This window comes from Montipora capricornis, chromosome 3 (genome assembly GCF_036669925.1).
Source record: "Montipora capricornis isolate CH-2021 chromosome 3, ASM3666992v2, whole genome shotgun sequence".
Classification (NCBI taxonomy): Eukaryota; Metazoa; Cnidaria; class Anthozoa; order Scleractinia; family Acroporidae; genus Montipora; species Montipora capricornis.
The window spans coordinates 42,061,475-42,080,156 of record NC_090885.1 but is presented as its reverse complement, the minus strand read 5'-3'; the positions used below and the strand labels follow the sequence as shown (position 1 = coordinate 42,080,156).

At 37.6% G+C, this 18,682-nt stretch overlaps 1 protein-coding gene across 2 annotated transcripts; it reads right to left on the bottom strand.

Moving 5' to 3' along the window:
• Window positions 1-4,913: 4,913 nt before the first annotated feature.
• Window positions 4,914-18,210, bottom strand: LOC138043200 (cyclic AMP-responsive element-binding protein 3-like protein 2). 2 transcript variants are annotated; one of them, XM_068889351.1, is made up of 11 exons: window positions 17,991-18,210; window positions 17,405-17,885; window positions 13,691-13,768; window positions 12,198-12,316; window positions 11,978-12,076; window positions 10,962-11,009; window positions 10,731-10,789; window positions 9,587-9,655; window positions 9,371-9,470; window positions 6,325-6,448; window positions 4,914-6,217 (listed from the first exon to the last, which is right to left on the bottom strand). In XM_068889351.1, the coding sequence occupies exons 1-11, from the start codon at window positions 18,120-18,122 to the stop codon at window positions 5,997-5,999; spliced, it is 1,530 nt and encodes a 509-aa protein (XP_068745452.1). In that variant the 5' UTR covers window positions 18,123-18,210; the 3' UTR covers window positions 4,914-5,996. The 2 variants fall into 2 exon arrangements, with proteins under 2 accessions (XP_068745452.1, XP_068745453.1); XM_068889352.1 differs by lacking the exon at window positions 13,691-13,768 and having other exon boundaries at window positions 17,991-18,204.
• Between the last annotated feature and the right edge of the window lie 472 nt (window positions 18,211-18,682).

Sequence of the window (18,682 nt, the reverse complement as noted above, 5' to 3'; positions counted from 1 at the left end):
TCACGTTGTTGTTGGACGGCAAAGAAATGCACGGAAATTCGTGCTGCACGCGCAGCACGACTATTTTTTCTTTTTAACCAATAATATTCTTGCTTTGTGACGTTGTCGTAGCAATCGTCTTTGCTTAAATTCCCGGCGCATTGCAACGACGGACCGGTGAATGATGTTCTCAAAAGGACAACAGGTGTATCTTACATTAGATTATTAGAAATGTACGTTTTAAGATTCGTATAAATATTGACCCTTTTCCGAAAACACATGGAAGCACGTTAAACTTACAATGGAAGGGTGAAACATAAATTTAGGCCTGGTTCAGACGTCGTGCTTCTGCCGTGCTGAACTTGATTGCAATTAGGTTCGATCGTAGCACGGCAGAAGCCCAACTTTGATTCAGACGTCGTGCTGGAGTCGAATTTATTAACCGCGCGGTCATGGGTCGAGCGCGGTTCTTGCCCTGCAATCGGTTTATTTATTTATTTATTTTTTCGTTTTGTCGGAGAGCTGAACCAGACTTCCACTCGGCCACATAGTCAGTGGGACTTCCAGTCACGCAACTTAGGATGTTTATTCGCCAAAAAGCTGTTAAAATGTTAATGTACTTAACATTTTAGGAATATGCCACTCTTTATTTAGTACAAAATATATTGCCTTTTTGTGTTATCATTCAGTAAGCGGTTGATTCGAAGCGAGTATTGAGTACATAAAAGGTTATTATGTCATCCATGGAGTGTGTCGACGTTTAAACTTTCATTGGTAGGTAAATAACCACCGTACTAAACATAGCCGTGGATAACGTAAGTGACGCGTGTGACTACTAGGCCTTTACTCGTGTAAAAAACCAATTAAATTTAATCGCGACTTTTAGGAAAGAAAGCTGTAAGTTGTTAAAAGTGTTATTATGGTATCGTTCATACCCATAGATATCCTGATGACAGTTCGAGATTAATTAAGACCATTACGTCATCGGAGATTCCTCGGAGATTTCACCTCGGCTCTTAGTGATATTGCAATAAGTTCGTGTGCATTCGTTGTCGTCAGTTGTTGTGCTACAGATTGTCTATAGTCATAGTGAATCAACAAAGACTGCTTTGGAATGTGTACTACGTTGCGACTATATAGTGGTAAGAAAACCCGCGGATAAATTTTCACAGCGCGGTTTTAAGATCTAAAAGATCTCCTTGTTCAGATATTAGTGGAGCCACCTAACATTGAATCAGCGGTATTCATTTTAAATATGGCGCGGTATTCGAAAACAAAGCGCAAACTCTTGCTAATAAAATTCAAGCAAGGCTCGAGAAGACAACGGGTAGAACTACAACAGAAAATTCTTTTTCTTTCGGAAGCAAGGCGAATGTGGTTGTTACGGAGTTTAATCCTTACTACACTCCTAATTTCTTCGGAGAAGGCTGTAGCAGTTCGATCGTGCCGACGTCTGCAACGAAACAACGGTTGGTTTGATCATGTATGGAATACATACAGTGAAACTAGGTTCAAGAAGACTTTCCCTGTGTCCAAGGCAACCTTCAATTTTATTCTTACGGTGAGCTCAAAGGCAGGTGGCGAGTCCTTCAGAGGAAATGTGAGAGTGCACAAGAAGAAGTCAGAGACAACACCCTTGCATGTATTGTTACATAATATTTGTATCGAACGGGGGAAAACTTTGTGTAGACAGATTGATGGAATTGTGGATCCTGCCACAAACCAGAGAAGACCCAGGGATATTATTAGGCGTCTTCTTAACATGACAAACTGCCTTCCAATAAGAGATAACTGTCACCAAGCAACTAGGATCAGAAATGTGCTCACACAAAAGTTGTGGAGGGAAAACCAAGGATATGTATGGTGTTTTGTAAATAATCAAGGAAGAGCTTGTCATGCTTTAAGCAGAAATGATTGTAAATTGTTGGAAGTCACAAGTCCTGCTTTCATTTCACCAGAATCAAAAAGCGTTTATGTTTTCCATTTATTTGTTAACATGAATAGGAACTTTCCAAAGTAAGACGTGAACAGTTAAATATTCAACGGAGAGCTTCCTTTGGTGATCATACTGGTACAGTATCTTGCTTATTAAAATTGCTATGAACTGAAAAATCAATCAGGTTTGTATTTCTGAGTTGAATTTGAAACGTGAATAATTTTGCTATTTAAAATCTCCTTTAGTACAAGGGTTTAGTTTTGAACCACCTACGTAAACCTTATGTCATTACCAAGAAAATATGTGAACATAACCTCTACTGTTATAATCATTTCACATGATTTCTGAGAAGTACATTTCGAAATCAATGCCAAACCCAACAGAGTATAAAATATTCAATTAGAGGAAATTCAAAACCAAAGGACTCTAAAATGCATGATGCCCTTTGAATATTTTTTGAGCTTACTAGTAAGTACATATACAGTTTGAACAATGTCAAATATTACGTCAACAGAAGCCATGGGGCTCAGAAGCGAAGTGACCAATCCACAATAATTGTTTTTGGTCTGAGTACAAACTCTGCCGGAATAGAATAAAAGATATATCATACCAGTTCTCATTTACTATTCATTTCAATACTTTATCTTCAATATGAATACAATTTTCTTCAATTTAAATTTGCCCTACACTCGTCACTTTTGGGAAAGCTTGCAATGCTTCTACACCTTCAAGATTTATTATTCTATTTTAGAGGTGAGGTACCAATTTGGGAAATATTACCTACAACACAAATAAAAGTATCAGAAAACTTGAAAAATCAAAGTCAAAGACTAAAGAAAGTTGGAGAGTTATTTCTAACACCGGGGTCAGTTTCGCCTTGCACCTGGTGCACGCCTCCGCAAAAGATGCTGTGGCGAGACAGCCATGTAGCCATACTGCGGGGAGTTAACTGGAGTTGAACGTTGAACATGTTGTTGGTTGTTGAACTGACATAACCACTTGCATGAGTTGTAGCTCATGTCTTCTGGGTTTTTCGTTCTCTTCCTTATAAAATTTGAGGAGCTCTTTGGTTGGGTCTCTCTCTAACAACTTCTCCATACATTCAACAGCACTCAAGGACACATTTTTTCTTTTCTTCCCTCGATTTTTGACTGGTACAAAAATCTTCTTGTCATCTGAAGATGTGTTAACCGTGGTTTGTTCACTCTTTTTAGACTTGAGGCTGGACTTGCACTGGACTGTCCATCAACATCTTCACTGCCGCCGGTTGATGGTTCCACTGCTCTTTTGGGCTTACAGGAATCTCGAGTTTTACCAAGAGAAAACAGCATAGGAAACCACGACCCGTAATTCTTTTGCTCTTGGAATCGATCAATGCCCGTTGCGGTCTTGACGGTGAGGGCAGCTTTTTTGCACTCGCTAATCAGCTTTTTTAACTTGTTCCATAACTTGTGCTACGGTAAACTGAAGCTCTTGACCACGTGCACTCAGACGTTCTTGTGAATCTTTTTTAAGCTTCCTGTACACATCATTGTTTTTTGAGTTTTTAGAGTTTGTGAAGATAATCTTCTTTTTGTAATACTCACTGTTACAAACAATATCGACCTTATCGGCAATTTCTTCCTCTTTCCATGACGACCTTCTTCCAGCTTTCTTCCGTGAGGTGCAATTTCCCGCAGAAGACTTTCTCCTGATTCGGACTCATCTCCGCTTGCTTCTTCTTGGTCACTCTATCTGCATAGCCTGCTAGTGGGATGCCGTTATCAGCTGAGGTTTCTTCGTGCGATGATATTTCCTCATCAAGCTCTGAAGAAGATGAAATGGTGTTAAGATGACTTCTCCAAGCCGCCATGTTTCTTTTTTTTTTTTTCGTGTTTCTGGAAACACAGTTATTGCACATACTCCGTAGAGCATAATTCAAGCCGCGGGATCGAAAATACATTCACATAATTTATGAATTTGGTTCGACACGGCAGCAGCATGACGTCTGAATCACTGCCGCGCTAGAGTCGTGTAGCGCGGCAGAGCTTGTCGAACTTAATTGATTTGCCAAACTTAAGGACGTTCGCGCCCAAAACGTTCCCACGTACAGATTTTTCTTAAACTTGCCTCGCAGAAAGGTAATGATCTACTTTGGCCAAAAAGGCAAAAAAAATGGGAGTGCACCGAGCTCGTTTTCGAGATCATGAGGTGCACTTTTAGAAGATTGCGTTATTTTAAGATGATCTTAGCTTACAACTGTCAGCAATAAAAAAGCTACGTTAGTGAAATTTAGATCAGGTAAACGTCCTCAATTCAACATAACTAATATAACTAAACAAACTTTTGCAGCTGATGTCTTTTTTTGAGTTGAAACAGACCTTGAAAAACGATACATACTAGTCTAAGAAAGAAAACATCGGTCGCACGAGAGCATAAAAAGCGAAATATTTGTGACTTCTCACGTACAGATTTTTGTTTTTTGTTAAAATGGACAAAATCAGGAAAGGAAGTGATCTACGGAAAGAAAAATGGGGGTCACCGAGAATTCACGAGAGTAAAATCGCTGCGAAGTTCTCAAAGCGATTGTCTCTTCGCACTGTCACGCCATTGCGTGACATTTCCGAGAAGACCTGGGTCCACAGATATCCCATGATGCCACACGCTTTCAAGTTCCATTCTTGTGGAAAATGTTAGCGCCTTTAGCATCGTGTTTACCTTTTGGTCTGCGATGTATGACGTGTGCGTGACATGCGCGAAAAAATGCGCAGTAGCAATGGGCGCGAACGTCCTTAATTTAAAAGTTTGATTTAGACGCCGTGCTCCTGCCAAACTCAATTCTTGAATTAGGTTCGGCACGGCAGAAGCACGAAGTCTGAACAAGGCCTTAACCTCCATTACAGGTGCTTCTCAAAGCATCAGCCTTACATGGGTTTTGTTTTGCTTGTTCTTTTTGGAGTGAGTGTGTACATAGCTAGTATTAGGTTTGTTCCTTTCAAATAAAACTGACCACGAAAAATTATTATTTACATGAAATTTTTATTGATGGTTCTCATATCTCCCTGTTATTTTATTACTGGAAAACACTTTATAATAATACTATAAGTTAAGGACATCCCAATCAAGTAAAATTAACTCCTTTACTTCTAAAAATAATTTCATCACAATGTTGACGAGCCAGGAACGAAGTCCCATTCACAGACAATTATTATTACACGACAATACTATTTCACTAATATAAATACTATTGTCATCGCTATTGGAATTCCACCATTGATAAGTCGACATAATTATCTATACAAAACTAATTAAAATTAATATATGTTAGTAGATATTACTTAATGTTGTAAAATGGAAGAGCTTCTGTATTTATGTTTGTTTTTACAGTATTTACAAAAAAATGTTTTTTCTCCTCTATTTTCGTCCTTAGGAAAAACGAACAAAATTTTGGTTATTCTCTCAGTGGTCTTGACCAATGACTGATTGGAACGGCAATTTTTTTAGAAACGCGTTGAGCGTACAATTTACGCCTTTTTAGAATCAACGATGCTTCAATGCTTGACAACCGCTTGAGGAAAAATATTATTAAACATGCGTCAAGCGAGCAAAAGGATGCCAAACAAAATGATTTAAATGAATCGAAAATTATATGTCATTTTCCTATTAACCCCTTTTTCCGATGGCATGATTCAGTTTTCCACTTAACTTTTAACATTGTACCAAGAAAGTTTGCCGTTCAATTAGAATACGTCTTACTTTCTGCAAGTGCCAAAATATACTTCTATTCTACCCTCATGTCAATTGAGGTTAAATGCAAATAGAACTGTTGTAAAATAACGTTAACGCGTAAGACAGCATTTTTGGAGAAATGTGCTTTAGATCACAGAAAGTTAACTATTACCCGACCAATGCAATGTAACCTTTTTACAATTTGATACAGATAATTAGTGAAATTCACTTCCTTTTAGCCTTAGAAATTCATTTTACAAGTACAAAATAGCTTTCCTAGAAATAGTAGCCCTACGAATTAAAAATACCCTTTCTTCATTATTTTTGTGCAGGAGTAATTCTGTAAATGCTCTGAGAATAACTACATGTATCTTCACGCTGCCGATGAAATTAAATGGCTTTCATTATTCCTGGCTTCCACAGCAACTGTCTCTAAGGAGATTGTACTTTTGGTCTCATTCTCTGCTGCTAAACTCTTTGCTTGTCCAGAAGGCATCAACTGGTCCATTGCATCGAATATGTTGCTTGACGGAAAGAATTCAATAAACTCGTCAGAATCCAGGTCATCAACTGATAGCAACACTCGTGAACGGACTGCAATCAAAAACAGAGAAATAAACGAGCTGTTCAAAACATATCTGCCCAAAGTTTGAAAGACATTGACAACTTTGACCGAAACTATTATAATTCTTTAATCTTACCTGAGGGTGTGCTGTAATCAACTGCTGCCTTGTTCGGTGATGAACTAAATGATGGCAGACTGATACCTGTTGTTGAGAGAGGACTCCAACTGCCCAGGAACACAGCAAAACAAAGGACCACAACCTGAAACGATGCAAAAAGATACAATATAAATACTACAACACACGCAACTTCTACAATCTAGTATATTAGTAGATTCTAATATACCTAATCGGCTAACTCAGGGATTAAGATTCTCTGTGTGTTGTATTTGCATAGACCTGTGGTATCCTTCCCTTTCACTGAACTGAATGAATAAAGTTGAGTTGAATTGAATTAAATTAATTTAAATTAAAATTTGAATTGAACTGAATGAAAATTAAAATTCAATGAAAGTAAACTTCTCTAAACTTGAAAATATTAATTGCCAACGAGTCAGCCGAGCGAAGACGCGAGGCTGACGAGGCGGCAGCCTTATCGAGCCGAAACGCGAGATTGCTGTGTATGCAAAAAAAATTTCCAGCGCTCCAGAGAAAATGTAATGTAAGGTAAGGGAACAAAAGACCGCTTATCATGTGACTTCAAGAACCAATGAAAGCGCATGTTTTGATGTGTGATGTCATTAGACAAACTTGCATGACGCGCGCGACTATTTATGATCCTGTGTTCGGAGGTGAGTGAAAACACATTTTTTCCCATTTCCCTGAACATTGTGTTGTGTACACTTGCTTTGAGTGTTCTTTTTATATTTATTTTCGAACCAGCGTGTTCTATATTGAGTGAACGAGCTCAAAACTAAACCGGCGCACATTTTCTTATTGGCCGCTGTTGTCAACCTCGGCCCTCGGCCCTCGGCCCGCGAGTAGAGCAGTTTGTTTTTCGTTTTGTACCCATTGAGTTGTGACAATTTAATTTAATTTTCAAAGGAAATATGTTGTCTGCAAAGTACACAATTTAACGATCAATTTGACTCATAATTCATGGCTGTATCTTGGAAATTAAAAATTCTACAAGTGAAACAATTTTCACGCGCGAGAGAGTTTGATTCCCCATTACATGTTTCACACTGAAATCTGAAAACGCTTTGGCGATTTTTTTTTTCACATGGCACTGATTTCGTTCAACTTAAAAAATTTATATTCCTGTTAAAATTACGGCCATTCAAAAATTACAGCAGTACTTTCCATATTATTGCAATCGAGATACAAATTGTGCAATTTCTATTGTTATTGTATTATTGTTAAAGGAGAACTGAAGGACAACACATTTTTTTGGAAAGTCTAACACAAATAAAGTTAAGTTTGTGGAGTTATTTCTTCTCGTTTCCTGCTTTTTGCATGAAAATTATGTTGGGCTTTTCCTACTTTTTCGGCCTTTTCAGTGCGGGCTCAAAAACGAAATCAGCAGCCTACTGTCACGTATGATATGGGGAACAGAGATTTCGTAATCAAGAGAAACAAGGTAAACAAAGTTCTGCTGTGGATATTTTCTTGGTTGCTTTGCTGTTTCTTCGCGGACTCAATATTCACGACAAACATCAGTCTAAACACTACTTCTTTGTAGGGAAGATATCTGTTTACAAACATTGATTTTCCAGGGCTCGAAATAACGGCCGGTCAACGGACAATGTCCGAACGGATTTGGGAGTTGACCAGTCAACCTTTCGTCTTCACGGTCATGTTAACCGGTCACATTTGATCGTTTTGAAAATGAAATAAATTAAAATTTCCATGCTGTTCAGTTGTAGCAAGTCGCTGTGTATTGTCAGTTGCGGAACTTTGATATCGATAATGATATTTAACGTCTTGCGGGTTAGTCTTTACTCTTACAGACAGTGTACCTATTAATAAACATAAGCTTATTTTCATTTTGCTGCTGTAATTTACTTTTGTTGTTGACAATGAGTGCTTTAAAGTGCTATAAGCTCCAAGCAACAACTTTTTTGGAAATATATAACGCCAGTTTTGGTTCATGGGCCCCTGTTTTAAGAGTTATTTATATAATTTGACAGGCCAGAAACGGCACGTGACCGAGCTAAAATGAATTTGGCCAGTCATCATGTCCGGAGACTCTCCGGAAATTATTCCGAGGCCTGCTTTTCTTATTCAAATGTACTAACCATAGGAACAAAAGACCCTTTGTATCTATCTATCTATCTTATTGTCTGTCTGTCTGTCTGTCTGTCTGTCTGTCTGTCTATCTATCTATCTATCTATCTATCTATCTATCTCGGCTATTCACCAAGTGTGAGGTTCATCTCGGTCCATAAATACGCAAAAAATAATTTGGCAAATACCTAGCCATCTTGACCGAACAAGCTTGTTCAATAAAGGACTTATTATGTGGGATTAACACCAAAAAAATGATCTTTCATCTTGCGGGACAAAGCGAGAAGTCCCGAGCGGGCAGTATTGCTCACGGAGCTAGTCCTAATTATAATAAGGGGTGTTGTTGCATGTCTTCCCCATATCATACGCCATAAGCTGCAAAAGAATGACCGCTGACTCCTCCATTCTGAGTCGCAATGCTGATGGCCCAAAAACGAAAACGACGGATATGCCAGAAAAAAAGTCGAAAACATTATTGTGCATGGTCTAAAGTGTAAATAAAAAATGCCTACTTTCTGCCTTCAGTTCGCCTTTAACTAGATAGGTTGGAATAAAAAAAAATTACAACTACTGTTGGGTATTTTGGAACTCTAATACAAATCTGCAAACTATGTATTATATCGACTGTCTTGTTGGCACTTAGCGATCTAGCTATTACTAGAGGTAAAAGAAATTTTAATAGCCTAAGTGCAGTCATACCAACGGTCAACCCAAGAAAAAAACTTGATTTGTTAAAATACCTCCATGTGAGAAATGATCAGAAATTACATCAATTTTCTACAAATTGTACAGGAGGGGGGAGATAAACGTACAGTAAATGCCATCAATATACAAATGATAGCCTTTATACCATTTCCTGATTACAGTTGAAAAAACACTGTGCATAATAAAGCAAGATAACATCTGTATACATTGTATAACACTACAGACCTGAGTTGGTGGAATGCCGGCCACTCACCATTAAGCATGTACTTGTTTGTGTTGATCTTGCAGTAACGGAACGTGGAACCTTCGCTGCTATAAGTGACTGAAGTTTTTGAAGTTGACCTATAAGAGAACTGATAAAGAAAGGCCGTGAACGCAAATTGGACCCGGGGAATAGTACAGATGTATTTTCGTATTTAACTTCAAGAAAAGATCTTAATGTGCATTAACTTTTTTCAACATGACTCACCGGTTTGTAGTTTCTAGCGAATCCACTTTTTTTCGTAATTCTAAATTCTCACTAGCACAGTTCTCTACTCTACAAGATAGAGACAAAGAAATTATTGTTACAAAAAAACAATAATTACGATGTAATGGAGAATGAAACAAATTTTAATTATGTCAAAAAATGCACATAATTAATTGTAGATGCACGCCTAAACTATGCCTAATGCAGTCTCCCATTTAATCTCAATGTTTTAATTGTCCCGGACAAGTTCGGAGACAAACACTGTTGGCAACATCTTGGGACAGTTCAGAAATTTGTCTCAAGTGCGACCCGAGCCTATGTTTAAATTAAGCATTTTCTACACGTACCTACTACCAACAATAAGAAGTTAGCGATATTTTCAGGTTACAGTCAATGCACCTGTTTATCTTCACTACAGAAACAACTTTGTGCTGTTAGTTGTCTGTATTCCAAGACATGAATGACTTTGAAGTAGGGGAGAGGGACAAGGGAACACTTTGTGACAATTATCAAAATCGGCAGGAATCAAATTATATGCAAGTGCAAGAAAGGGTTACGTTTTTGCAAACGTTGGCAGTGTAGCACTTATATTTCAACAGAATTAACTATTGGAGGGTAATTCAAGTGCTATTTTCTCCCCAATGATGTAGACCATGTGAGTGCTAGCCCTACTAACGGCATTGGGCCCACAGAAGGACAAAGTAAAAATTCTGATCAGGGTGGGAATTGAACCCACGACCTTCGGGTTAGATCACCGCTGCTCTACCGACTGAGCTACAAGGTCAGACGGGAGTCGGTTGTGGGAATTTAACATGTCAATTTCACTGCAATGAATAATGTACAAGTACAAGGAAGGGTTAGGCTTTTGCAAACACTGGCCGTGTAGCACTTATATTTCAACAGAATTGATTATTAGAGGGTAACGTGAAGTGCTATATTCTACCCAATTGGCATGTAAACCATGTGAGCGTTAGTGCTATTAATGCAATTGGGCCCAGATAAGGACAGAGAAAAACTCTGACCAGGGTGGGATTATGTGAAAAATGATGTGACTGTATTGGACAAATCTCAAGACTTAGAGCAGAAAAATGGTTTTGAAAGAAATAACCAGTAATCAAAAAGGGTTATCAAGAGGAAAAAATACCTTTTTTCCAATGTTTCCATGTATTCCTTCTTTTTACGTCTACTTTCTTGTGCTGATATCTAAAAAGTGACACAACAAAAAGTTTTAGTTCAGCTATTGCTGTAAATTATTGAGTACAAGTGGTTGCTGTTGTACACCTATATAATTATGTAAGTTGTTATTGTTAAATAAGACACTTTTTATTCCATTCTTCTCAGCTTCCACTACAATTCTGATACAAAAGTGACAAACCTTGTTTTTAATTTTGCGTCGAACTTTTTTTAGAGCTCTTTCTTCAACCTAAAAACAAAACAAAAATGTCACCCAATTTGTACAGGTCTTGCTATGACTGTGACTATGACTTGTAGCATCTTACATGTAGAACGAAATCTAACTTACAACTGGTCACTGCACCAGAAAACACACTCCAGTTATGGAAGAATTCATTAAAAAAATAACATAGTAACCACAATAAAGAGGGCGAAGGGAAGGCGCAGTGGCCCCATGGTTAGAGTGCTCGACTACAGATCGAGTGGTCCTGGTTCGTGTCCTGGCCGGGGACGTTGTGTTGTGATCTTGGGCAAGACACTTTACTCTCACGGCACCACTCTCCACCCAGGTGTATAAATGGGAACCGGCGAAAATGCTGGAGGTAACCCTGCGATGGACTACATTGTAGCATCCCATCTGGGGGAGAGTAGAAATACTCCTAGTCGCTTCATGCTACAGAAACCGGGGATAAGCACCAGCCTGATGGGCCTTGTGGCTCGTGTGCAGAGACTTTACCTTTACCTTAAAATAAAGAAGACCAAGGCTCACAAAAAATAACACCCATCCCCACACATGAAGAAAAAGAAAACTGAAATGAGCATGTTTTTGCAGACGTCTTTTGGAGACAGATGGGAAGATCAAAGGGGGTGTGCAAGCTCATCCAAAGAAGTAGAAATAATAGAATCATGAGGGAGGAACAAGGGATGGTAAATTTGGTGGACATTCCCGCATGCTTCAAAGCTTGAACAAGAAGGAAATTTTGTGGACTAAGGAAATAAAAAGGGTAGTACAGAAACCAGATTAGAAATTATCCAAAATGTTCAGACAATGAAAGAAAAGCCTGATCTGCCAAGAATGATGAATGACTGAAGTCTGTAAGCAAGTGGTCAATGGTGTAAATCCAAGGATGCTCTTGATGCATGTACAGCTGTAGGTAGATAGACTCTTTATGACTCCAAAATTAACATAAGAACAATTTGCCCTACCCTGACATTTACCTTAGTTAAAGGAAGACTGGTTGGTACAGGTAAGCCCTCTGCTACGAGAGTTCTTCTTTCTTCTTCTGTTAAATAGAACGGTTGTTTGTCTTGAGGAAGCTAAAAGAGAAAGGAATGACACTTCTATTGAAAAGAAGCCACAAACCACATCTGGTAAATTGAGTATGTGTGATTATTGAAAGCAATGATGAATAGAAGCGATTCTTCACCGCAAATATACCTGAATTACTGGGGGCGTTGTATTTCCTGCTGTCCTTGCTATGGAGAGATCATTATCTTCTATTGTGTGAGGTGGAGTGGTGGCTGAGGACGTGGGTGAATGAGAACCTGAATCATAACCTGAAAAACAGTATACAGCTACATGTTGACAATGACAATACACAACAACTGATGAATAAAACTTATTTACTTATCCCTTCTTTTGGATTTGTTTTCACTGCAACTTTACATTGCTTGGACATGGATGGAACATTGCCATTATGTCAAAAAACAAATCCAGATGCTTCAAGAACATCTCAAACTAAACAGTCTTTTACAATAGAAACATGAAGTCTTGTTCCTGTCTTTTGTATTGCAAAAATAATATTTTTACAAGAGCATTTGGTTAACATTCTTAAAAAAAACATAACATGGCTAGCTGCCACTCTATATCAAGCAAACTTCAGATCAAGTAGTTTTCATTTACGGCTGTACTACAGTTAATGACAAATATTTTGTGCTAAGACTAAGCTGTAGCTTTCTAGGCCTACGAACTTCAAAATGAACATTTTCATTTTGGAACTACCCAGACATGCGCCGGCATTATACATTCATGAGCAATCAAAGTGCAACACACCAACATTGCAACAATCCATTTGAGTTTAAAAAAACATCCTGTAAATACATGTGGCAACAATGAACATGTACCACTACAAAAATGATGCATTGAGATTTGAAGAAGCCCTTGTCTCATCAGAGAAGTGAAAAGTAAAATTCATTTTTAACAGTTTTGAACTTTAGTTGTTTAATATGAAATCCAAATTGTATTGTTCAATAGTTAGCAAAACCAGTGAACATGAATCAGAAATGAAAAATGGAGGGTTAGATAAGTTCTGCTCAGAGAAAAACCATATATGAATTAGGTGCAGGATTGTGGCAAATAAATTCAGTTTTTAAAACAACAAGGCATGATACAATGTGCTCTTTTGCTTTTAATGTGGTGAAAATGAGATATAAGATGCAAGGTGGTTTTCTGCAATACCACAACTTACATGTAGTGCAATTATATGTTCCCTAGTGCTACTGCAAAAAAGACCAGTTTCAAATTTTCCCAACTGTTTACAAAAAAGCTCTTGACTAAAACGAATTATTGCAAAAAAGATTTCTCAGTCAAATGACTTACCATTTGAAGAGCATTTCATGAAAAAGATTACTATTAAATATTTTCAATGAAAACAAAAGCCAAGCAGAAAAAAATTACTAGGTAGAGAAATGTTACAAGTTTTTAGATAAATAGTTTATTTTAAATTTCTTACTCTTTTAAAATTATATGAACTGCAAATTAAGATAGATCAATTTTCTTGGTTGCTTTTCATTCCACTTGTTATAATAAGGTTAGTAACCCATTAGAATCAATGATTGTGCCATAAACTTTGGGAAATTCTGCTTGGCTTTTAATCTACTCATTGTGAGAAGGAGTTGTTTGTAACCTAAAATTAAATTATGAATGCTTACTGCAAGGCCTACATGCTGTGATTGTTGCATATTCTGTTTGGATTGGCAGCGCGGAGTAAAAATACCCATCACCAGACACTATGTAGAAAAAATAAGGGGTGACAATAAGTGGAGATCATGGAACTCCGTTTTTTAAAAAAATTACATTCAATTGGTGACATTGACAAACAAACAGAAGAAAAGGATTAAACCATCATTGCACTAAAGCCCAACAGAAACTGCATTATCCAGAGTACATACAAGCACATGCATGTTAAGCCCAACCAACAAAAATGCTGGTACAGTTATCCTCATTTTTAACCACTCTTTTTGGCACAAAAAGTAAGGGGTTACAAAGAGACAAAACTTCAATGTGAGTAACATCCCAGAAAAAAAGTGTGGATAATTCTCATCAATTTTCAATCAAATACACTTTATTGTTTTCACATAAGAAAAATGTTGAGAAGTGCTTCCTTGGCCAAGTTTTTATATTGCTACTACATGTACAGTATATTAAATGTGTGGTTCCAGAATACATCCATACCCCCTCCATCCCCTCCCCCCCACGGAAGCCTTTTTGATTTGCACCCCTTCACCCTAGGGTTTTCCATTCCACCCTCTCCTCTGGAATTTCCAGAATTTTTGAACTTATAAAAAAGAAAGTGAATACCAACTTAGTTACGTAAATACATTTGTACAGTAGAATTTTATTACAACAGTGTAAACATTAACCTTAACTTTAATAAAAATATAACGCTTTGTTAAGCTTATTATCCACCGAAACTTTGAGCTTCTTCACCATTAATTTTGCAAATTATGTTTGTGTTGGTTTTATGTAAGATTATAAGCTTAAACATTTGGGTTGCATGTCGACTGCCCGATGAGAACGTTTCACTCGCTTAAACAACGTTGCAAATGATAGTAAATAAAACGGAAACTAACAAGGTTCCCTTGTCTAAACATTTTGTTACATGTAGTTTCTTCAGGTTGATTCTTATTTAAGGACTGAAAACTTCACTAACACACACATGTTAACATGGTAGATTTTGTGAACGTCACCAGGATTTAATAGCCAGGCCTTCTGAAGGTTGAACGAAAGTACTTCAACAACCGTGATTTACTTCCTCCAATGAGTAGTAAAACCCCTGGGCCCAGTTATTCGAAAGCCGATTAACTTAATCCAGGATAAGCGGGAACATTGGTTTCATGTTTTCAACTTTTTGATGAAAGTTTCTTTTGCTTATTTTTGTTTTTCAAGATTGAGTTCTTCTAATGTAAAGTTTTGCCAAATATCAGCATTGAACAGGATTTGGGAGTAGAGAAATAAACTCCATGGTTAATTTTTAATTTGGGATTAGTGTTAATCGGCTTTTGAACAACTGGGCCCTGTTTTAGAATTTCCCGTTTGACGTAACGGACTAAACCTCAACAATCTCCTTTCCTCAAGGCCGCGATGTTTTACTCAAAGAAGAGAAAATTTGACTTTGGGTTCCTGTTCGTGGTCTAAATGCCACCCACAAAAAAGAAAATGTTGTGGCGTCTAATTGGATTTTCTATGAGCTACTACACCCAATAAAACATGAATCCTACAATAAAACATGAATCCTATCAAAAATGTGTTTACTGCACGTGATGGTAGTGAAAAGTGATACTCAAGTGAACGGAAGTGTTGGTCGGACAAAAAAGAGACAAAGCTGGAAGTCTGGAGACGAGACTCCAGTTGAGACTGCCATTTTAAATGTTTTGAATCCGCTCCAAAGTGAAAAACACATTGTTCTTAGCTTCAGGAGATTGTAGCACAAAGAAGAAATCTTTTTGACAACTCTAGAAAACATTGACTGTACCAGGCCACTAAGATAAATCAAGTGCAACCCAGAAATGTTTAGAGTGACATATACTGTACAAGACTGGTGTATCCTGAATAAGGGCATTTTTTCCCCAGTACAAATACACACGAGATTTCTCCAATTGTGTAGTTCCAGAAAATATCCATATCCCACCATGGAGGGGATTTCACTTAGGACCCCCCAACCTCCTTGGATTTTCCACATTTGTAAGGAACTGATGACCGTGAACACGTCAATCTTTCAACCATAAAATTAAGGAGAAATGAAAAGGAGAATAAAAACTCTAGATTCTGAAATCGTTACATATACCTTCTGCTTCTTGAAGCGAAACTTTCACTGTTGCACTTTGACGGGGAGATCAAAGAAACCATACCTGTGATGCAGTCATGTCTCTATGGAGACTGGTAACAAGGACATGTAATGGCGATCAATATTAGGTACATGTAGTAACGCCACAAGTCAAGTTTTTGTTGGTCTAACAGAAGCCTAATTCCTTTAGATTTGAATACAGAAGAAAGACAACCTGATTTAGATGAATAAATAATCATAAAAGATATAGTTAAACTTATTTATTTCTTCAAAAACGATTTAACAGACCGGCAAGTAGCAATTTTTGTACTGAGTTCGAATTAACCCCTTGGAAAGTGATTTTTATTATCCAACTCCCCTTGCCTTATGGAATTTCCTGGGCCTCTGACCCCCCACCCCATCAGAATTTCCACTTTCCTCCGTGGTGGGGTATGGGTATTTTCTGGAACCACACATTGCGAATTTTGCCATAAACACAACTCCAATCTCTTTATAAATTTTCATAAATACTTAATAATGGAAAAAGTGTGCAGCCTACAAAATGTCTCTATAAATTAATATCAATACTAATGAGTTTACATCTTACAAAAAAGGGGGCAATATTTAACATCACAGTGCAGTAACTTTTTTACTGCAACATGTTTAATTAAGTTATTTGAAACAACCTATCAACTGATAGATTTTCTTTCCACAAGAAAAGAATACACAGGTGTAAACAGCTGGTGCAATATTAGGACTCAATCAGTCAAGGCTACAAAGTCAGGAAAAAACAAAAAAAAACAGAATTTTCTAGATACCAAGACAATTACGAAGTCTTCCACAAAATAACAAAGGTTGATTTCAAATTAATTTTTTTTTTTACAATTTGGCTATTTGTATTTTTTTTTAAATCACAAACTGTTCCACACAATTCTTATTTGTATTTTCTGAGTAAAAAATCTGTAAGACAAGATGTTGTTCCCATGGAATTTTCAAGTTACTCAAAAAACTTTATGGGGGATTATTTATAATTCCGTCTCCTGTTTCCAAAATGACTTGTCTACCAAGTCAAGATTATCTTTTCATCTGGAATTTTTTTGATATCATAAAATTTGATACTTTTCGATATTACCCCAGGTTGCTGAGCTCGAAGGGGTACAAAGATCACTTATTCGACTAGACATACATGTAAGCTTATCTTGAAACAACCTTCAAATCTATGAAGACTCGCCACACTTTACCTGTTCAATCACTAATATCTTACAATATAAAATAATTAGAAATTTACAATTTGATTTATTTGCGCAATTCGTTTCGTACAGACGGAGCAAGCGACAAAAAGGTGTCTTCTCTCTTATTGTTAAATATGATCAATTTCCGGTCCTATCTCGATGCGAAAGTCACACAAACTTTCGCATGTGATAGAAACAAAGGGTACGGTATTTATCAACACAGAATGAAAATTTAATGCTCCCTCATGGCTTGAGCCCCATTCGCTCTTTCAGTCTCTATTTCAGGGAATTACAACGGAGAGAGAGCGAAAGAAAACTTTAAAACACGAGGGCGGAATGCGTCGCAGAAGCACAACCATGAAACTTACCTGACTCGCTATCGAGACGGTCTGAATCGTTCTCAGAATGCGGAGAATCCGGCGAACTCTTTTGTAGATCATTTTGTTCGAATAGTTTCAAGTTCTCCGGTTCTACATGGTTGTTCATCGGTGGACCAAAGCCATCTTGTACGTCAAATAATGGGTCTTTTCCAAATAAGCTTAAATGCGGTTTTACATCGACTTCAAGCGAATGCGTCGACCCCAAAGAATCCGGAGAAAGAGGATTGTAGTCTGGAGTTTGAGGAGCCGATGGCGTTGTAGAATATAGCGATTCATTGGAGCATTCCTCTGGGAAACTAGGCATACTATCCATACTAAGGCCATTCAAACTCAGATAATGCGATTTCCCAAACGTAGTTGAAGAGTATTCGGGGAAACTGTTGTAGCTCAGAGTTGTGTCAGCACAAGACGGAACTTCATCAAAAAATCCTGAAAGCCAGTCCACCGGAACTCCTTCAGTGGTGTGATCCTGCTTAAACAAAAAAGTCTCGGTTATCGAACAATGCAGCCTCTAAACGAAGCATGAGAATTGAACCGGGGTGATTTACTACGACTCTCAATGAATGAAACTTACCGTTGAGTGAAAGTTTGCGTCTTGAAAGTCGTCGGACATCATGTTGTCAAAAAGGTCAGATTCAGACGAAAATGGCTCGTCAAAGCCTGGTTCCTTTTTTACGATACTTAAATCTACAGAGGAATGCTCCATGGTCGGATACAAAATGAATAGGAAAGAGGGATTGGGAGAGCTTAGACTTCAAGCGAAGTCATTCAGATTTTGTAGTGGGTTTTTGTTCGCAGAAGGTTAAAATATCCTTTGTGGCGCATAATTACCACTCTCAACCAATCACAGTGCAGCGTTCGAGATGAAATAAGCCAGAACGAATAATCAGAATATCTTATCATAGTTAATCTACATAATTTTGGTCTCACAGGTGATTTCTTGAACTTGCTGGTATGTCCTATGAAACTGAAACAGCTTTTGCTATTGGTTGTTTTCACTCGTAAATATTCAATCATTTAACAATTGCTCCTTTGATAAACAATGAAGACAAAAAACATTGTTGAACTGAAAGGAGCGTAGCCACGAGACCTTCCGGTTTGCCGAAGTTGTATAATTTGAATCCGACCTCATTTGGGACAAGTAAAATGTATCTCTTGCGATATTATGGACTATGGCTACAAGCCGGTGTATTTTCTAAATTCTTACCACCTTTTTTGCTTCACATAACTGTTTGCGTCTTCCTTCATAATTTCTCAAAGGTAATA